The sequence below is a fragment of the Condylura cristata genome, unplaced genomic scaffold (genome assembly GCF_000260355.1).
Source record: "Condylura cristata isolate star-nosed mole 26May11 unplaced genomic scaffold, ConCri1.0 scaffold00008, whole genome shotgun sequence".
NCBI classification, from domain to species: Eukaryota; Metazoa; Chordata; class Mammalia; order Eulipotyphla; family Talpidae; genus Condylura; species Condylura cristata.
In genome coordinates this window covers 7,776,612-7,791,484 of record NW_004567109.1, presented here as the reverse complement: position 1 = coordinate 7,791,484, position 14,873 = coordinate 7,776,612, and the positions used below count along the sequence as shown (strand labels likewise).

Genomic DNA, 14,873 nt, shown 5'->3' with positions numbered 1-14,873 from the left:
GTTCCTTCTCTAAGGGAAACGGCTTAGGTTGTGAGCTGCTTTGTAGTGTCCCTTGACTCCTGGCAGTTGGCATGTACCTGACAATGCAGTTTGTTCTTTCCCCGTGTGTAGGGACTCATGGGAAGTGCCCTTGAGTGCTTTCTTGGTGCAAGTGTAAGTAAAGTACAGTCTTAGCCTTTAACCTTTTTCCTTTGGGTGTCCCTTTGCCTACTGATCTCTGGGCACCTGCGCTTTGGGTGCCATGGTTTCAGGGCCATTAAGCCCATCTCAGTGATCCCTGCCACAGGCAGCAGAGGGAAGCACTCTTATCCTCTTTGAGGAGGAAAAGCCTGTCTTTGAGTTAAGGATTATGGCACAACCTCAGGTTGATCTCCACGCAGGAGCCGGTGTCTTCTGGCCTGTAACATGAGAAAACGATACACATGGTGCCTGTGGCGGGTCTTACTGTGCTTTGATTTTGTCGTTGGCATTCATGAGCAGTCCCCAAGGTCTTCACAGCTGTGGTTTGCACAGACTAATGCATAGGCAGGGAGAGGGGTGGGGTTGTGCTCACGCCAGCTTTTCTGTCTCCCTAGGCTGGTTGTGAGTTCTTTAGAAGCCCTGGAAAGCTGCTTTGCTGTTGGCCCAATCATCGAGAAGGCAAGTTATGTTTTCAAAGCACACGGGGCTTTCTGAAGAGGCAGGAAGTCAGTGGGTTCGCCAGAGACCCTGAGGCCTCACAGCAAAAGGACGCTTATGTCATAATCTTGATGGGCAAAGAAGCGCCAGAGCAGTCTTCAGCTTCAGGCCTTACCCCCTACTTTTGGGGGCCATGCTGGTAAAGGATCTCTGTTCTGGAAGTCATGAGCTTCGACTCAACCTCCGCACTATCTTGTGGGGAAGATTATAGTTTTTGAAGTTCTCTGTTCTCCTCTTTGCAGTTCTTGGAGCATAACCTAGCCCTGGCGCCTAATTGGGGGTTGGGGGAGGGCGGGCTATAGATAGCTGCATTCGGAGGACGAGTGACGACTGCTGTTTTCTGCATCAGGAAAAAAACAAGAATGCAGCTCAGGAGCTGGCTACTTTGCTGCTGTCCCTGCCAGCACCTGCCAGTGTCCAGCAGCAATCCAAGAGCCTCCTGGCCAGCCTGCACACCAGCCGCTCGGCCTATCACAGCCACAAGGTAACCGCTTCGTCTTGGGGGCGCCTTCTGTGGAATGACCGCGGGGGGGCTGACAGCAACTCGAGAAAGATGTCTGTTCCTCTGTGGAACAAGCGCAGAATGCAGTGATGTGGGCAAGGTAGCGCTGAGATTAGCTATAGTCTCGTGTTTCTCCAGAGAACGAATGAATTTTCCTTAGAACTGAGGATGAACCCGCTGCTGAAACACTGGTTTGCAGTTCTTTTGTTTGTTTGTTTTCAGTCTACTGGGGTCAGTAAGACTTAGAGAGGGCGGGATCGTTGGGTGTGGGTGGCTTCTCATTCGAAAAGAGGGGAGGGGACTCTCTTCACTGATCAGGATTGCTGTGAGTGACTCCTCCCGCTGTGGGACAGTGTATACTGGCATGTGAGAAGGTGCCGAATGGTTGTTGAGAGACATGAACATGGATCCTTGGGGAGAGAGGGTCTCCTTGGAAAGATAGTGGTTGAAGGTGGTAATTTAGGCCAGTTTCTGTCATTGGAAATACAACAGGAGAAGTAACCAGCTCAGACACCTGGTCAGCCTTTGTTCCTCCAACACGTGGCGCTGAGAAATGCGAGCCTCTTTAGGAAAAGCCGTTTCCGAATGGAGTCTTTGAGTAGTGTGAGCTTGCTGAGACGTGACTCTTCAGCCGCAGAAGGAGGCCTGGCATGCTGCCGTTCTGGGAGATTGAATGGTTTCTGGTTTTCCTAACATGTTGATACTGAATTCATAGCTTTTGATTTTCTTGTGTCTTTAGTACTTTATTCATTTGGATGTTTAACTGTCTTGGGTGGTTTTGAAGATTTGTCCTGGGTTGTTGGTTTAATTTAATTAGTGTGTTCCTTTGAGAGAACGTAACAGTCTTACTGATCTGCCTGCTCCTTCGTCTTCTCTGCTACAGTACCCCGCCCTTCCTTGAGGTTCATCCTCTCTGATCCTTTCGTTGTAGGATCAGGCCTTGCTGAGCAAAGCTGTGCAGTGTCTCAACACATTCAGCAAAGAAGGCAAGGATTTGGACCCTGAGGTCTTCCAGAGGCTGGTGATCACAGCTCGCTCCATTGCTATCATGCGCCCTAACAACCTTGTCCACTTTACGGAGTCAAAGCTGCCCCAGATGGAAACAGGTGAACTTGGCCTGTGGGGCCGTGGTCCTGAAATCTGCTTAGCACACTTTTCCTACCCTCTTTTCCTCTCACTGTTCATGTTGGCCGGTGACTGACCTCACGTTCTGAGACAGGGATTTTGCTCCCTGGTCTCTATACCAAGTTCCCTTTGCAGTGTTTACTCCTTGGATTACCTTTGAGTTTATCGCTCTGGAAACCAAATGTAATTGGTCTCAGAAGCTGCTACCTCTTTATGATCTTCAGGGGAAAGTTAAGCTTGGGCCCTGGTTGCTGTAACATAATAGGGTCATGTCTTGCTTTTATACTGTTCTTTTGCCATTATCTTATTAACATGTGTAGTGTTTGATTCTGTTTCCTCATCTCTCCTCATATCGACGGGGTACCAAACTTGTTTTACCTTTATTCAATGCAGTTTGTTGATGCCTTTAGAATTCTGTTACTTACTTGCACCCGTATGCTGTCATCCTGTTCCTCCTCCTAATACGAGAATCCAGGAATCATTCAAGAAACATCTCAGCTGTTCCTTTAGTGTTTAGAAGTTAACAGTTGGACCTGAGATCTCTGAATCTGCTACAAAGATCCTGACTGCTCCCCTCTACTCAGTTCTAACATACAATGTTTTCTGTGATATTCCTTTCCCAGACTGTTTTTTTCCTAGATGTGCCTGCTGGAGTCTAGGGATAGTTGGCATATTGATTGGGGCCCCACTTGAAACTCCCTCCCCAGGCAAGCTTCCTTGACCTGAGTTAACCTTAAAACAAATTAAATTCCATGTCAGATTTACCGTCGCTAACGGTTTTCTTTCTCCTGCTTAGAAGGAGTGGATGAGGGAAGAGAACCTCAGAAGCAGTTGGAAGGAGACTGCTGTAGTTTTATCACTCAGCTGGTTAACCACTTCTGGAAACTCCACGCGTCTAAACCCAAGAATGCTTTCTTGGCGCCGGCCTGCCTGCCGGGTAAGTGTCACAGGGGTGCTGCAGCCTCGACACATAGTGAAGCGTGCTCTGTGTTTTATGTCTCCGCTTAGCTTGAGTCCTCAGCCATCATCTCCACTCCTTCCCGCATTCATAAGAGGCGGGGCTCTGCGGGACCAGTGCTGTTGCTGCAGGACTTCAGCAGTGTGCTGGCTGGGGCAGCGGATTTTCTTGTCCCGCTTCTCTTTATGTGGGGTTGAATATTTCTCACACAGAAATGTGTGGCGTGCCTGTGTGTGCACGTGTGCTATGTGTGTGCATGTGTGTGCACGTAGTGGTACTGTGTTTATAATTTTTTTTAAACTTTGAAAGCTTGATTAAAGTCAGTTGAAAAGTAGAAGTTAGGAGTCAGCCTTGAGAATTACTGTATTTCTGATATTTAACTGCTTGCTTCTGTGATACAGAATATCTGGAAAGGCTTCTGAGGATAATTTGGGAAATTGGGAGGTTATTAACAGAATAAGTTATATTAATCTAAGTTCTGCTTTTTGCTGTGTGTGCTTGTCTTTTTTTTTTTTTAGTTTGTTTTGTTATGACCAAGTTTTGTCCACCTTGATGTGGTGATAAGAATTTCTGCCTTTTCTTCGACTCAGGTTGTTAGAAAATTTTGCCCTATATTTTCCTCCCCTTTAGGCCTAACTCACATCGAAGCTACTGTCAATGCTCTGGTGGACATCATCCACGGCTACTGTACTTGCGAGCTGGACTGTATCAACACGGCCTCCAAGATCTACCTGCAGATGCTGCTGTGTCCGGTGTGTTTATCCCACAGCCCCACGGGTCCCTGACAAGCCTGGGTCTGCTGAGAAAGATTTTCTTAACTAACTTGATGAAATGAAATCCTAGCAATCCATTGCATTTCACCAGGCTAGCAAACTCAAAATGAGTTTCAGACTTCAGTAAAAACTTTCAAGATCTTTCTTATTTTCATGGAAGAAAAAGCTTGGGGAGGGGGCTGAACTACCTGTCTTCTTCAGCGTTGTAGAGGGAATAGATGGGTGGTTGCTGCATAATTAGTGCGAATTTTGGATTCAACAAGTACACAAATGAGCTTCTTTAAGATCTCTTTCCAGTAACTGTTAGGCAGCCATGCGTCAGATGTGCTGCTTGGAGCACAGTGTTAAGATGAGCCTTCTCATCTGACAAAAGCCAGCCATTTAGAGAGTCAGAGGTAGGGCAAATGACCCACCATTCTGCTCCCAGGAAGTGAGATGAGGGTCGGTGCCTGGATGAACTGCTGAACCCGATCACTGGGGTTGCTGCTGAGAATGGACGGGTCTTCCGCGTGCATGTAGGTGCATGTAGGCCAAGAAAGTAAGGGGTCTGTGGATAGCTTCAGGGGTACATAAATCCGAAGCATGACTTCTTTTTCAACCTCAGGACCCTGCTGTGAGCTTCTCTTGTAAACAAGCTCTAATTCGAGTCCTAAGGCCCAGGAACAAACGGAGACATGTGACCTTGCCCTCTTCCCCTCGAAGCAACACTCCGATGGGTAATGTGTGGTCTGGGCTAGGGTGTGCGGTGCGTGCCTGCCTGCATGTGGGCATGCGGGGGTGGGCAGAAAGCAGGCGTTTGCTAGGGTGTGTGGCTCATGCTGGCCGGTCTGGAGACTGTGTGTGTGAACGTGTGTGATGTGTACATGGCAACTGTTGCTTCAGCCTACCTTATTTCAGAAGGAATTTAAGGTGACTCTATGGTAAATAAAAAATAAATGTAAAGGAAGTCAGTACATGGGGAAATAAAGATCACAGTGGAATCAAGGAGTGAGCCTGGAGGACTCACTAACGTCTGACAGCGGAGCTCATGAACAGCTTCCCTTATCATGCACTTTGACATGGCTGATTATAGTTAGCATTTTTATGTTCTCCTGGTTTACAGTTAACATTTATTGTAGTAAAAGCAGTCCCATAGTGTATCTAAATATTAGCATTGCACTATATAACTGATTACTGGTGTTAGCTTATGAACATTTCCAGTGGAAGTCATATTTGTTATTTAAAATTTTCTGTTAGCCAGTTTATAAAGAGTAAAAGGAAATATATAAAGTTAACTTATTAATAAATTAACCCCACTTATAAAAAATGTTTTAATGTGTAGTGTAAAAGATAATCAATGAAGTATGTTACATTCTTTGAAAATAACTTTGGCACTGTTTTCAAAATCTAGTGTGCGTTTCCACTTGCACTGGGTTCTGTAGCCACAGCTGGCTGGTGGCTGCCTTGTGGCTCACTTGGGCAGCATTTACGTTATCTAATCTTGTGATGAGTTAGGGCATAGCCTCCCTTGTCTCCCGGGAGGGTAGTTTCTGTCACAGCACGTCAGCTAAGGCCACTTTCATGTGCTTTCATAGCCCTAGTTGAAGGCAAGGTGACTGCGCCCACACAGAAGTGGACTCGGGCAGAGTGCAGCTTCTGCTTGATGTGTTTATCTTCCAGTGCTGAGACTTCTCACAGTGACCCTTCTGCTTTGGGGAAGGGCAGGAAATATCCTCTAAGCTCCTGTGACAGATATACATTATAATTTCATCTGTTTTATCCAAGGTTTCCTGAGAACTGGTGGGTGGTTGTGGGGGTCTACACATCTCGAATTTATGTCATAGGGATAGTCTTGGGAATCCAAGGTTTTTTGTTTTTGCTTTTTCCTTTCAACAGCTGAAGTCTTTCCCTAGGGTGAAGGTGATTGTCACTACAGCCCTACCTTCAGTTCCTGCTGGGTCCAGGAAACAAGGCTACAGGACCTGGCACTTGCTTTAAGGGACAGGGTGCCTTGGGTTTTGTTGCTTATGTGACTCCTCACATTGCACGCCGAGAAAGGGGAGAGCGAACATTCTAAGGTGACTGGGGTTTCTTTGACCCAGGAGACAAGGATGATGATGACGACGATGATGCGGATGAGAAAATGCAGTCATCAGGGATCCCGAATGGTGCCCACATTCGTCAGGAAAGCCAGGAACAGAGTGAGGTGGACCATGGAGATTTTGAGATGGTGGTGAGTGTCTGGCAGCAGGAGAGGGGAGCAGGAGCCTCGTCAGGCTCCTCTAGCTCTTACTCTGTGGATTTCCAAAAGCTACGACTTACCCTGGGATGCTGACAGAGCTTTCTTTCTATAGTCTGAGTCGATGGTCCTGGAGACAGCTGAAAATGTCAACAATGGCAATCCCTCTCCCCTGGAGGCCCTGCTAGCGGGCGCAGAGGGGTTCCCCCCCATGCTGGACATCCCACCTGATGCAGATGACGAGACCATGGTTGAGCTAGCCATTGCCCTGAGCCTGCAGCAGGACCAACAAGGTAGAAGGCCGTGCCAGAAGCACAGCGGCCTATTGGCCTTGCTCAGGAAAGAGGGTTTGGAGTTACTGATACCCAGCTGACTTAGCGTGTCCCCAGATTTGGGGAGAGGTTGATCTGGGTGAGAGCTGTTTGGAGATACAGGTGGAGAGTGAGAGGAATTGTGGCGGGATTTTCAGACTCGGAGTCAATCTCATAATTTCTATTAGTTTGGTTTTTGGATTATTTCCCCTGGAACCTGTTAGATTCCTCCAGCCTGTGTCCTGCCTGAGCTGAAGGAAACCTTCACCATCTCTGTAACCAAACTTGGTGGGTGGACAGCAATGGCTGTTGATTAACTTCCTCTAGGCCAGAGGGGTCACGTGCTGGTGAGTTTAGACTCCTGAGGGCAGCAGGTGGCCGGAGCAGCGCTGTGGGCGGGGTCTGGAGTGGATGTCGTGCTCACTCTCCACTTGTTTCCCAGGCAGCAGCAGCAGTGCCCTGGGCCTGCAGAGCCTGGGGCTGTCCGGCCAGGCACCCAGCTCTTCCTCTCTGGACGCAGGAACCCTCTCTGACACCACAGCATCAGGTAACTGTCCACAGCAAGGAGCACGGCTCAGGCCCAGGACCCTCGGGCCTGTCTCCAGTGCTGTGAGAGTATAATGGGCAGCTGCTTTGACAGGCCATTCTGGACTTCCTGCTTCTGCCTTGGCTTCAGAAATCTGATGTAGAAGGCTTAGTGACCCGGCTTGGCACAGGCGTTCTGGCTCTGCTCCCCTGCTCTGTGCATGCTGCCTGGCTTTAGCTCGTTCTCTGAGGAAGGCGAGGGTGCAGCATGCAGGTTGGCCAGCTCTGGGCTTCAGTCGCTTTAGGCAGTATTACAAGGAGGTCAGGAAACAGAGTTCATACTTTCTAACTTTTTAACTCTTCAAGAGAAAAGCTTGAAGAGGCTTAATCACCCCTCAGATTGGTGTTGCTAACCAGGAGTCTGTGAGTTTGGGAAGTGGGGATTTTGTGGACAATCCAGATGCATAGGAAATCACCAGGCTTCGTTTTAGCTTTGTTTTTCGTCTCTTTACCAGTAAGAAAAAAATATTTCCTGAGCAGAGATTTGGACCAAGTAGAGGAGTAATCAATCCACTGGAGTATCAGACCCCACAGTAATTCTAGGGTCGTGGTACAGTCTGTTTCAGATTGAGGCTTCCCCGTATTTGTTTTTTTTTCTTTTTAGTTGGGACTTTTACCCTGATTAGGTAAGCAAGGGAGAAATTGGCTGTCCCCGCTCACCTGCTGCCATGGCTTGTCGCTTCCTTAGGTCTCTTCAGTTGCTGTCATTTCAGGCTGAGAGGTCACCGTTGTGCTGTGCCAGTTATGTTTCTGCTGTGCTCTGTGGCTGTCTTGGCTTTCCTCCCCATGTATCTCATCCAGCATTTTCTTCCTGTCTCAGCTCAGCCCTGATCCTGGATGCTGTGGCTGTCTCTGGGGAATTTCCTTGCTTCATTATTAGCATCTGATGAGGATGATTAGGGGGTGTGAAATTTCCCCATAAGCTCCCCACTGGAACACCTGATTAAAAAACAAAACCGGGTTGATTCAAGAGCTCATGATAAATGATTTCCTAACATAAGTACAAATTGAATGATTATAATACAAATTATAAAACAGATCTCTTAAATTCAGAGTTCTCTGCTTTGAATGCTTATGGATAGTATCTAATCTCGGCAGGTGTCAGTAACACCTAGACTTTGGTGACCATGAAGCATTTCAGCTAGAAAGCTGAGTTTCCATGTCACAGATTCACACTGAATCTCTGTAATGTAGCGTCCATTGCTCTGTCATGTACCAGCGAAGGAAATGCCCAGTGATCTGGGTTTTCACTTCTGTCCAAGTACTGTTTGCAATGCACCGTGTATAGTGTTTGTTCCTGTTAACCAGCAAAGCAACTCTTTCCCTCTTTCCTTTGATGATAGGATATGTAAACTGCATTGTGTCCTCTGCACTATGTGGTTTGATGCTTTCACCCCGAGGAGGGGTTTTTACCTGTAACAGCTCTTGTTACTCTCCCAGCTCCAGCTTCAGACGATGAGGGCAGCACAGCAGCAACTGATGGTTCCACCCTGCGGACCTCTCCTGCTGACCATGGTGGGAGTGTGGGCTCGGAGAGCGGGGGCAGTGCAGTGGACTCAGTGGCTGGCGAGCACAGTGGTAACATGACTGGCGGGCAGGGGAGGGCCTCTTCTCCTTGGGCGTGGGCGGGAACGAACACAGAAACCTGCCGAGACTGGGGCTGTTTTAGCGAAGGGAGCCTTTGCAGGTTCATTTGAAAGTCTTACGGAATTCGTGTGGCCCCCTGCCTGGAGTTGCAGACACTCGGGGATAAGCCGAAGCTCAGTGAGGTTAATTTTACAGATGGCTTTGAATGATCTCTTAGAGGAAGAAGCATCGATACGTATAACCTCAAATCATGCTTCATCTAAAATAACCGTGGCATGACCTTGAAGTCCATCATACTGTGGTTTTTGCCCCTCTACTGGGGAAGAGACATTGGGCAGTTCTTTCGTGGGTGATCTGACGGGAACATAGCGGCCATCTTCACAGCGTGCTCGCTGGCTGCTAGGGCGGCGCGCTGGTTGGGGGCCCGACAAGGCCGTTGTGAGTTGGCCTTGTAATCAGTCTGTGTTTAAAGAGTGGATTTGGAAATTTCTTACAGAGGTGAATAAGAGTAGTTGATACTTTCTAGACTCCCAAGTCAGTGTACATTTTCTCTATAGAGTATGAGACGGACATTTCTCAGCAGCGAGGCTAAGGTTGTTGTTGTAGGTGGATCAGGCGTACTCCAGAAGGACGTGTGGCTGCCATGAGTGATTTTAGCATAGTGCTGCGGGGCCGTAATCTTGACTGCGAGTCAGTCTTTATTTAGCTCCACACAGAAGAAAAGATACTCTAAGCTATAGTCATCTTCTAACTCTTGCTGACTTCAGAAGGCACTGGATGCCATCATGCTTGCAGCTTGATTTGCACTTGCTTTTTTACTCATTTCTCTCCAGTGTCTGGCCGGAGTAGTGCGTATGGTGATGGCACAGCAGAGGGGCATCCAGCTGGGCCAGGAAGCGTCAGCTCAAGTACCGGCGCCATCAGCACCACCACCGGACACCAGGAAGGAGATGGCTCTGAGGGAGAAGGAGAAGGGGAAGGGGAAGGAGATGTTCACACCAGCAACAGGTCAGTACTGGTCCCTGGCCGTCAGGAGGCTTCTCCCTGTGAAAATATTTCAGGAGTAGGGTGATGGCTCAGTAGCAAGAGGTGATGGGTGATAAAACACTTTGCTGTTCTGAAATCTAAAGGGAATAAACTCAAACGCTTGAACCAACTTGTCAGTGAGATCCTAATTGATTTTCATATTGATCCTTGAGTCAGCATATTCAGCAGCCATCCAGAGGCTGTCGTTCAGTACTGAAGTACAGCTATGCGATGAGTTGAAGAACTCGTTTATTGGGGGGCTCTCTGGGCTCCAGTATGGAAAGGGGGGTGTGTTGAGGAAAGGCACTGGACAAGGTATCAAGGTAAAGCAGTGACTGGCCTCCCTAGTGATCTGGAAAGCCTGGAAAAGAAAGTTAAAAAAAATTTACTATGTAATTGGCTAATGTAGAATTTGTAGGCAGAAAAATTCTAGAAAGTAATGTCTGGAGACAGACTGGGACTATGTTTTTGGTAAAAGGCATAAGGCTTACTGTTGAAAGTTTATTTAGTTCTTATACTGAGAACAACTAGATGCTGACTGAGAAGTATTTGAATACTCTTGGAGGTTTTCATTTGTATTTTGGAATTGGCTTTGCTCCCTCTCCGCTGAGTGAGATTTCTCTTGTTGGTGTGCCAGGTAGCCATCGCATAACGTTTTCTAATGCTGGCGTTGTTCCTAAGCAGTTGGCCGCTTGCTTACTGTGGCGGTGGGAGGAGAGAATGTACGCTCTCCTTGAGTGTGTACGTCCTAACGCACGCTTCTTGCACTTCCCTCAACCTTTCAGGCTACACATGGTTCGGCTGATGTTGCTGGAGAGACTGCTGCAGACCCTGCCGCAGCTGAGAAATGTCGGAGGCGTGCGGGCCATCCCCTACATGCAGGTAGTGCTCGCAGCCGGGCCGCCTGGAGCGCGGTGCTGCTCTCACAGGGCTCTGGCCGCGGGGCTCTTTGCTGTCAGGTCTTACATGATTGATGTGGACTGTTGAACTGCACTTCCATGCCTTTCATCTTATGGATAAGAAAAGCTGACTGAAATTTTTTCTTCCCTTCAATGTCATCCAGTTTAGTTATTGACCAGGAGCAAAAAGCCTGCTCCAGGGGTTCTTTGTAGTGTTTGTTAGGGTTAGAGTGAGCGTGAGAGTGAATAGGTACTCTCACTGACTGCTTTCCTCCGAGGCAGAGGGGGAGTTTTTTTTTTTTTTTTTTTTTTTTTTTTTTTTTTTTATTTATTTGTGCATACAGAACTGGCGCACAGGCCAGAGGCTCAGGGGCGGTGAGAGGCTTCACCAGAGACAGAGTGGGGAGCAGAACAGGCAGATCGACGAAGTACACTGCTGAGGGGAGCAGCGGGCGGGTCAGGAGAGGTCTGCCGTGCCATGTGGTCACCTGTCCGGGGCAGGCGGGGATCGAACTCCTGCTGCAGTGGCTTTAGCTTCTCAGTGCTGTGCTTTAACCTGCTGCGCCACCAGGGAGGGCCCAGAATTCTGTATTCTTAGCACACTTCCCTGTCTTAAGCCAATTTAATTTGCTGTAATGTAGGTTAGTCAATTAGTTTTGCAAATCTTTGACAAAACATTTTCTGTGCTGCCAGGTGTGGCATCTACCAGATTCTTCTGACTCTGGACATTGAAACTTTGGAGATTTGCAAGCCTTCCATAGATTACAGTTCTAAGAGAGAAATCAGGAAGGTTGGGGTTTTCTTTTCTTTTTCTTTTTTTTTTTTAAGATTTATTTATTCATACAGAATTGGTGTACAGGCTAGAGGTGCAGGGACGTTGAGATGCTTCACCAGAGACAGAGCGGGGAGCAGTACAGGCAGGCCGATGAAGTACATTGCTGAGGGGAGCAGTGGGCGGGTCAGGAGAGGTCTGCTGCACCATGTGTGGGTCACCTCCGGGGTAAGGGATCGAATTCGCACTGAAGCCGCTGTGGCCAGCTTGCAGTGCTGCGTCCTAACCCGTTGTGCCACCAGGGAGCACCCAGGTTGGCGGTTTTTTCTGAATCACTCTTGAGTTGCTGTTGTTCAGAGAATTGGCTTTCACGTCTTACTGTTCTATTGACTTGTAGGTCATTCTGATGCTTACAGCAGATCTGGATGGAGAGGATGAGAAGGACAAAGGGGCCTTAGACAACCTGCTCTCCCAGCTTACTGCTGAGCTGGGCCTGGAGAAAAAGGTGACGTTGGAGAGTGAGGCGTGCGAGAAGCAGTGTTGGCTGGGGTTAGCGCTCGGGTTTTCTTTCCTCTTGTAGAGGAACAGCTGTCTTTGGGGGCTAATATCTGCTGAGGGCGCTGGTGTGATTTTAAAAATATGTTTTTGGTTCCTGTTTTGGCCCAGGTCTCTTTTTAGAGCTGGGCACAAATGTGGAGCAGGACAAAGCCCCTGAACCCCACAGACTTTCCACAGCTTCAGTGGTTCTTTATATCTTATGGCCGCCCAAGCGTGCCAGATCTTAGGTAGTGTACACAAATACTTTGAAACTTGTTTTTTTGTTTTTGTTTTTGTTTTTTTGTTTTGTCTGATTCCATCTGAGCGCATCTAGTGGTGACAGGTTTAAGGGAATCTTGTTTAGAGGTGTCACAAGCTGAAAGTGCACGTTCTCAATCTGCCTGCAGGATGTCTCCAAGAAGAATGAGCGCAGCGCCCTGAATGAGGTCCATCTGGTCGTGATGAGACTGCTGAGTGTGTTCATGTCCCGGACCAAGTCCGGGTCCAAGTCATCCACGTGTGAGGTATGCTAGCCTGGAGCCTTGTTGGTGTGGGCCTGTGGGGAGGTGAGAGGACGCCTGGTCACTGCCAGGGCCAAGGGCCTGGGGGCCAGTCCTTTGTTACTCTGGTAGGATAAGGCCCTGTTGCTTGAGAGGAGTGGCATGCAAAGCTGTCACCTCTTCAGGAGCTGGGACTCCAGCTTGTTCTGAATCCTCCCAAGTCTTGGTCTTTGGCAATAGTCCCTCCAGTGGAGGGCTGACAGGTTCAGAAGTCCCATTTTTGCAAAGCAGAACTGTTTCTGCAGGCGTAAGGTGGTTAAGAGGATTTCCTTACTTATGTTGCTATAAGGTGTGGTAATAAGCAGAGAGAAAGCAGTGTGTATGGTGGAAAGGAGATTAACACGAAGCAGAGAAGGTAGAAATGGAGGGTGAGCTGCATCCGATCTTAATGAGCTTAGGAGCTGTGGGGTTTGCTGGGATTTGCAAGGTCTCCTAATGGTTTTATTTACAGTAGCTTTTCTCCCACTCTTTAATTCATGTCATCACGCCTCCCATCTTCTTTGGAAGCTGGTTCTATGGGAAGAGTCCCTACTGGGAGGTGGGGTTCTGTGAAGTGCCGAGAGCGAAGTGTTCTCTCTCCTTGAGATGGGCTCCTTTCCTGGTAGCCCAAGGGAAAAGAAAACCCATCCCCTCCTAGGTGGAAAGGTTCTCTAATCCTTGCCTTCTGGGCCTCTGGCACATGTGCATAGGAGATTAGAGTTGACAACTGATGTTTCCTTGTTTGCTCTTAACCATGTGGTGCTTCCAGAGAGTCGGAAAACATCGCAAGAAACTAAAGTACTGCGGCGACAACTCACTTTGCCTCCCCCACCCAACCCCCAGCTGGGTTTCCCACTTTCACAAGCGGTTCTTACCTCTCCCCCCAGTCGTCTTCCCTCATCTCCAGTGCCACAGCCGCAGCCTTGCTGAGCTCTGGCGCCGTGGACTACTGCCTGCACGTGCTCAGGTCCTTGCTGGACTACTGGAAGAGCCAGCAGAACGACGAGGAGCCCGTGGCTGCCAGCCAGCTGTTGAAACCGCACACGACTTCCTCCCCACCAGACATGAGCCCGTTCTTTCTCCGCCAGTATGTGAAGGTGAGGCGTTTCTCTTCAGAGCGCCACTCCTGTTTATCACGCAGAACAGAGCACGCCTTATTCGGGCGGGCTGAAGGTGCCAAGGACAGAGCTGCGGGAGGCAGCCTGATTCAGTGGCGGGTCTTACTCAGCGAGACTGAATGAGCAGCCACTCTTCCCAGCCTTGCGCTGGGATTCTCATTCCTGAGAAATTGATGGGAATCAGACTTCTCATGTACTTTTGGCTTCAAAAAAGAACAGAGAGGGTACCAGCAACGTTGTCCTCCTGTGTCAGCTTGGGCCCTTCTCTCGTCAGGAGCGCTTTAAGGCAAACATGGGCTTCCTGATCAGATGACTCTGGGGACGCTGGGGTCCCTGGTTCTCCCTGCCAGTCCGCCTGGGGAATTCTATGCTCAGTAAGCCGCACCTCGTGTGTCTGTTTTGTAGGGCTGCTGTGAACATTGACTGGGTGAGCACAGTGCCCACCTCGCCTCGGCAGGGCGTTGTGATTTTCCCTTCTCTTCCATCTGAGGCCATGTGGTGGAATTGGATAGCTCTGCTTTGGAGAGCATGGGCACTGCTGTTTAACTGTTGGAATTTATAGGCAAAAATGTGAATCTGGTGTTGGTGCTCTTTTTTTTAATAACCCTTTGGTAGTTTTCCATAATTTTTAGACCAAATAATTCTTTGAGGATCCAACTATCTACACTGCTACCATGGCACACAGCTCAGGTGTGCCCATTGCCTTGGGACGCGCTAGTCCCAACTCTTCCTCTGCCCCGCTCTTTCCCCACCAACCTAGTTCCTGGTCTTTCTTCACAAGCCAGGTTAAGCGTTAGGTCCTTGGGAACCTTCCCCAGCGCACACTGCCCTCCTGGCAGATGTGATTGGGATGGGTTCTGGGAGTGTCAACTTGAACATGTGAGGCTTCCCCTCCAAGCTGTCAGCAAAGAGCGTATTTTATTCTTGTTGATAGCCCTTAAGCTTATCAGAGCTGACAGAGAGCTGTGACTGAGTGTGCAGGACATGTCCCTGCAACTGCCATGGACCCTTCCTGGAAGAACACATAGCTTGTGTTGGGCAGCCATTGTTTCCACTGTCCACAGGTGTCAGTACCCCTGCTCTCTTGGGTTTATTTAAATGTTCCATACTACTGTAGAATGTTTTGGTTCTCAGGAATGGAATATATGTCGTTGAAAGCCGGAAGTCTTTCCCCAGTGTCATTTTGTCCATTTTTGCCCATTCTAGCTCTTAATTTATGTGTCATCAAAAGCCAGAGTGAAGTAT

At 48.6% G+C, this 14,873-nt stretch overlaps 1 protein-coding gene across 1 annotated transcript in view; it reads left to right on the top strand.

The window, feature by feature from the left end:
• The window catches only part of UBR4 (ubiquitin protein ligase E3 component n-recognin 4), a 110,555-nt gene that overhangs the window by 54,820 nt on the left and 40,862 nt on the right, over positions 1 to 14,873 (top strand). Inside the window, exons 49-63 of the mRNA XM_004679358.2 lie at positions 576 to 639; positions 1,028 to 1,162; positions 2,112 to 2,286; positions 3,102 to 3,242; positions 3,894 to 4,015; positions 4,641 to 4,752; positions 6,118 to 6,248; positions 6,370 to 6,547; positions 7,008 to 7,112; positions 8,591 to 8,728; positions 9,571 to 9,745; positions 10,549 to 10,645; positions 11,832 to 11,939; positions 12,379 to 12,495; positions 13,398 to 13,607. Of these exons, the coding sequence (XP_004679415.1) occupies positions 576 to 639; positions 1,028 to 1,162; positions 2,112 to 2,286; positions 3,102 to 3,242; positions 3,894 to 4,015; positions 4,641 to 4,752; positions 6,118 to 6,248; positions 6,370 to 6,547; positions 7,008 to 7,112; positions 8,591 to 8,728; positions 9,571 to 9,745; positions 10,549 to 10,645; positions 11,832 to 11,939; positions 12,379 to 12,495; positions 13,398 to 13,607 (2,008 nt within the window). The remainder of the gene's footprint in view (positions 1 to 575; positions 640 to 1,027; positions 1,163 to 2,111; positions 2,287 to 3,101; positions 3,243 to 3,893; positions 4,016 to 4,640; positions 4,753 to 6,117; positions 6,249 to 6,369; positions 6,548 to 7,007; positions 7,113 to 8,590; positions 8,729 to 9,570; positions 9,746 to 10,548; positions 10,646 to 11,831; positions 11,940 to 12,378; positions 12,496 to 13,397; positions 13,608 to 14,873) is intronic.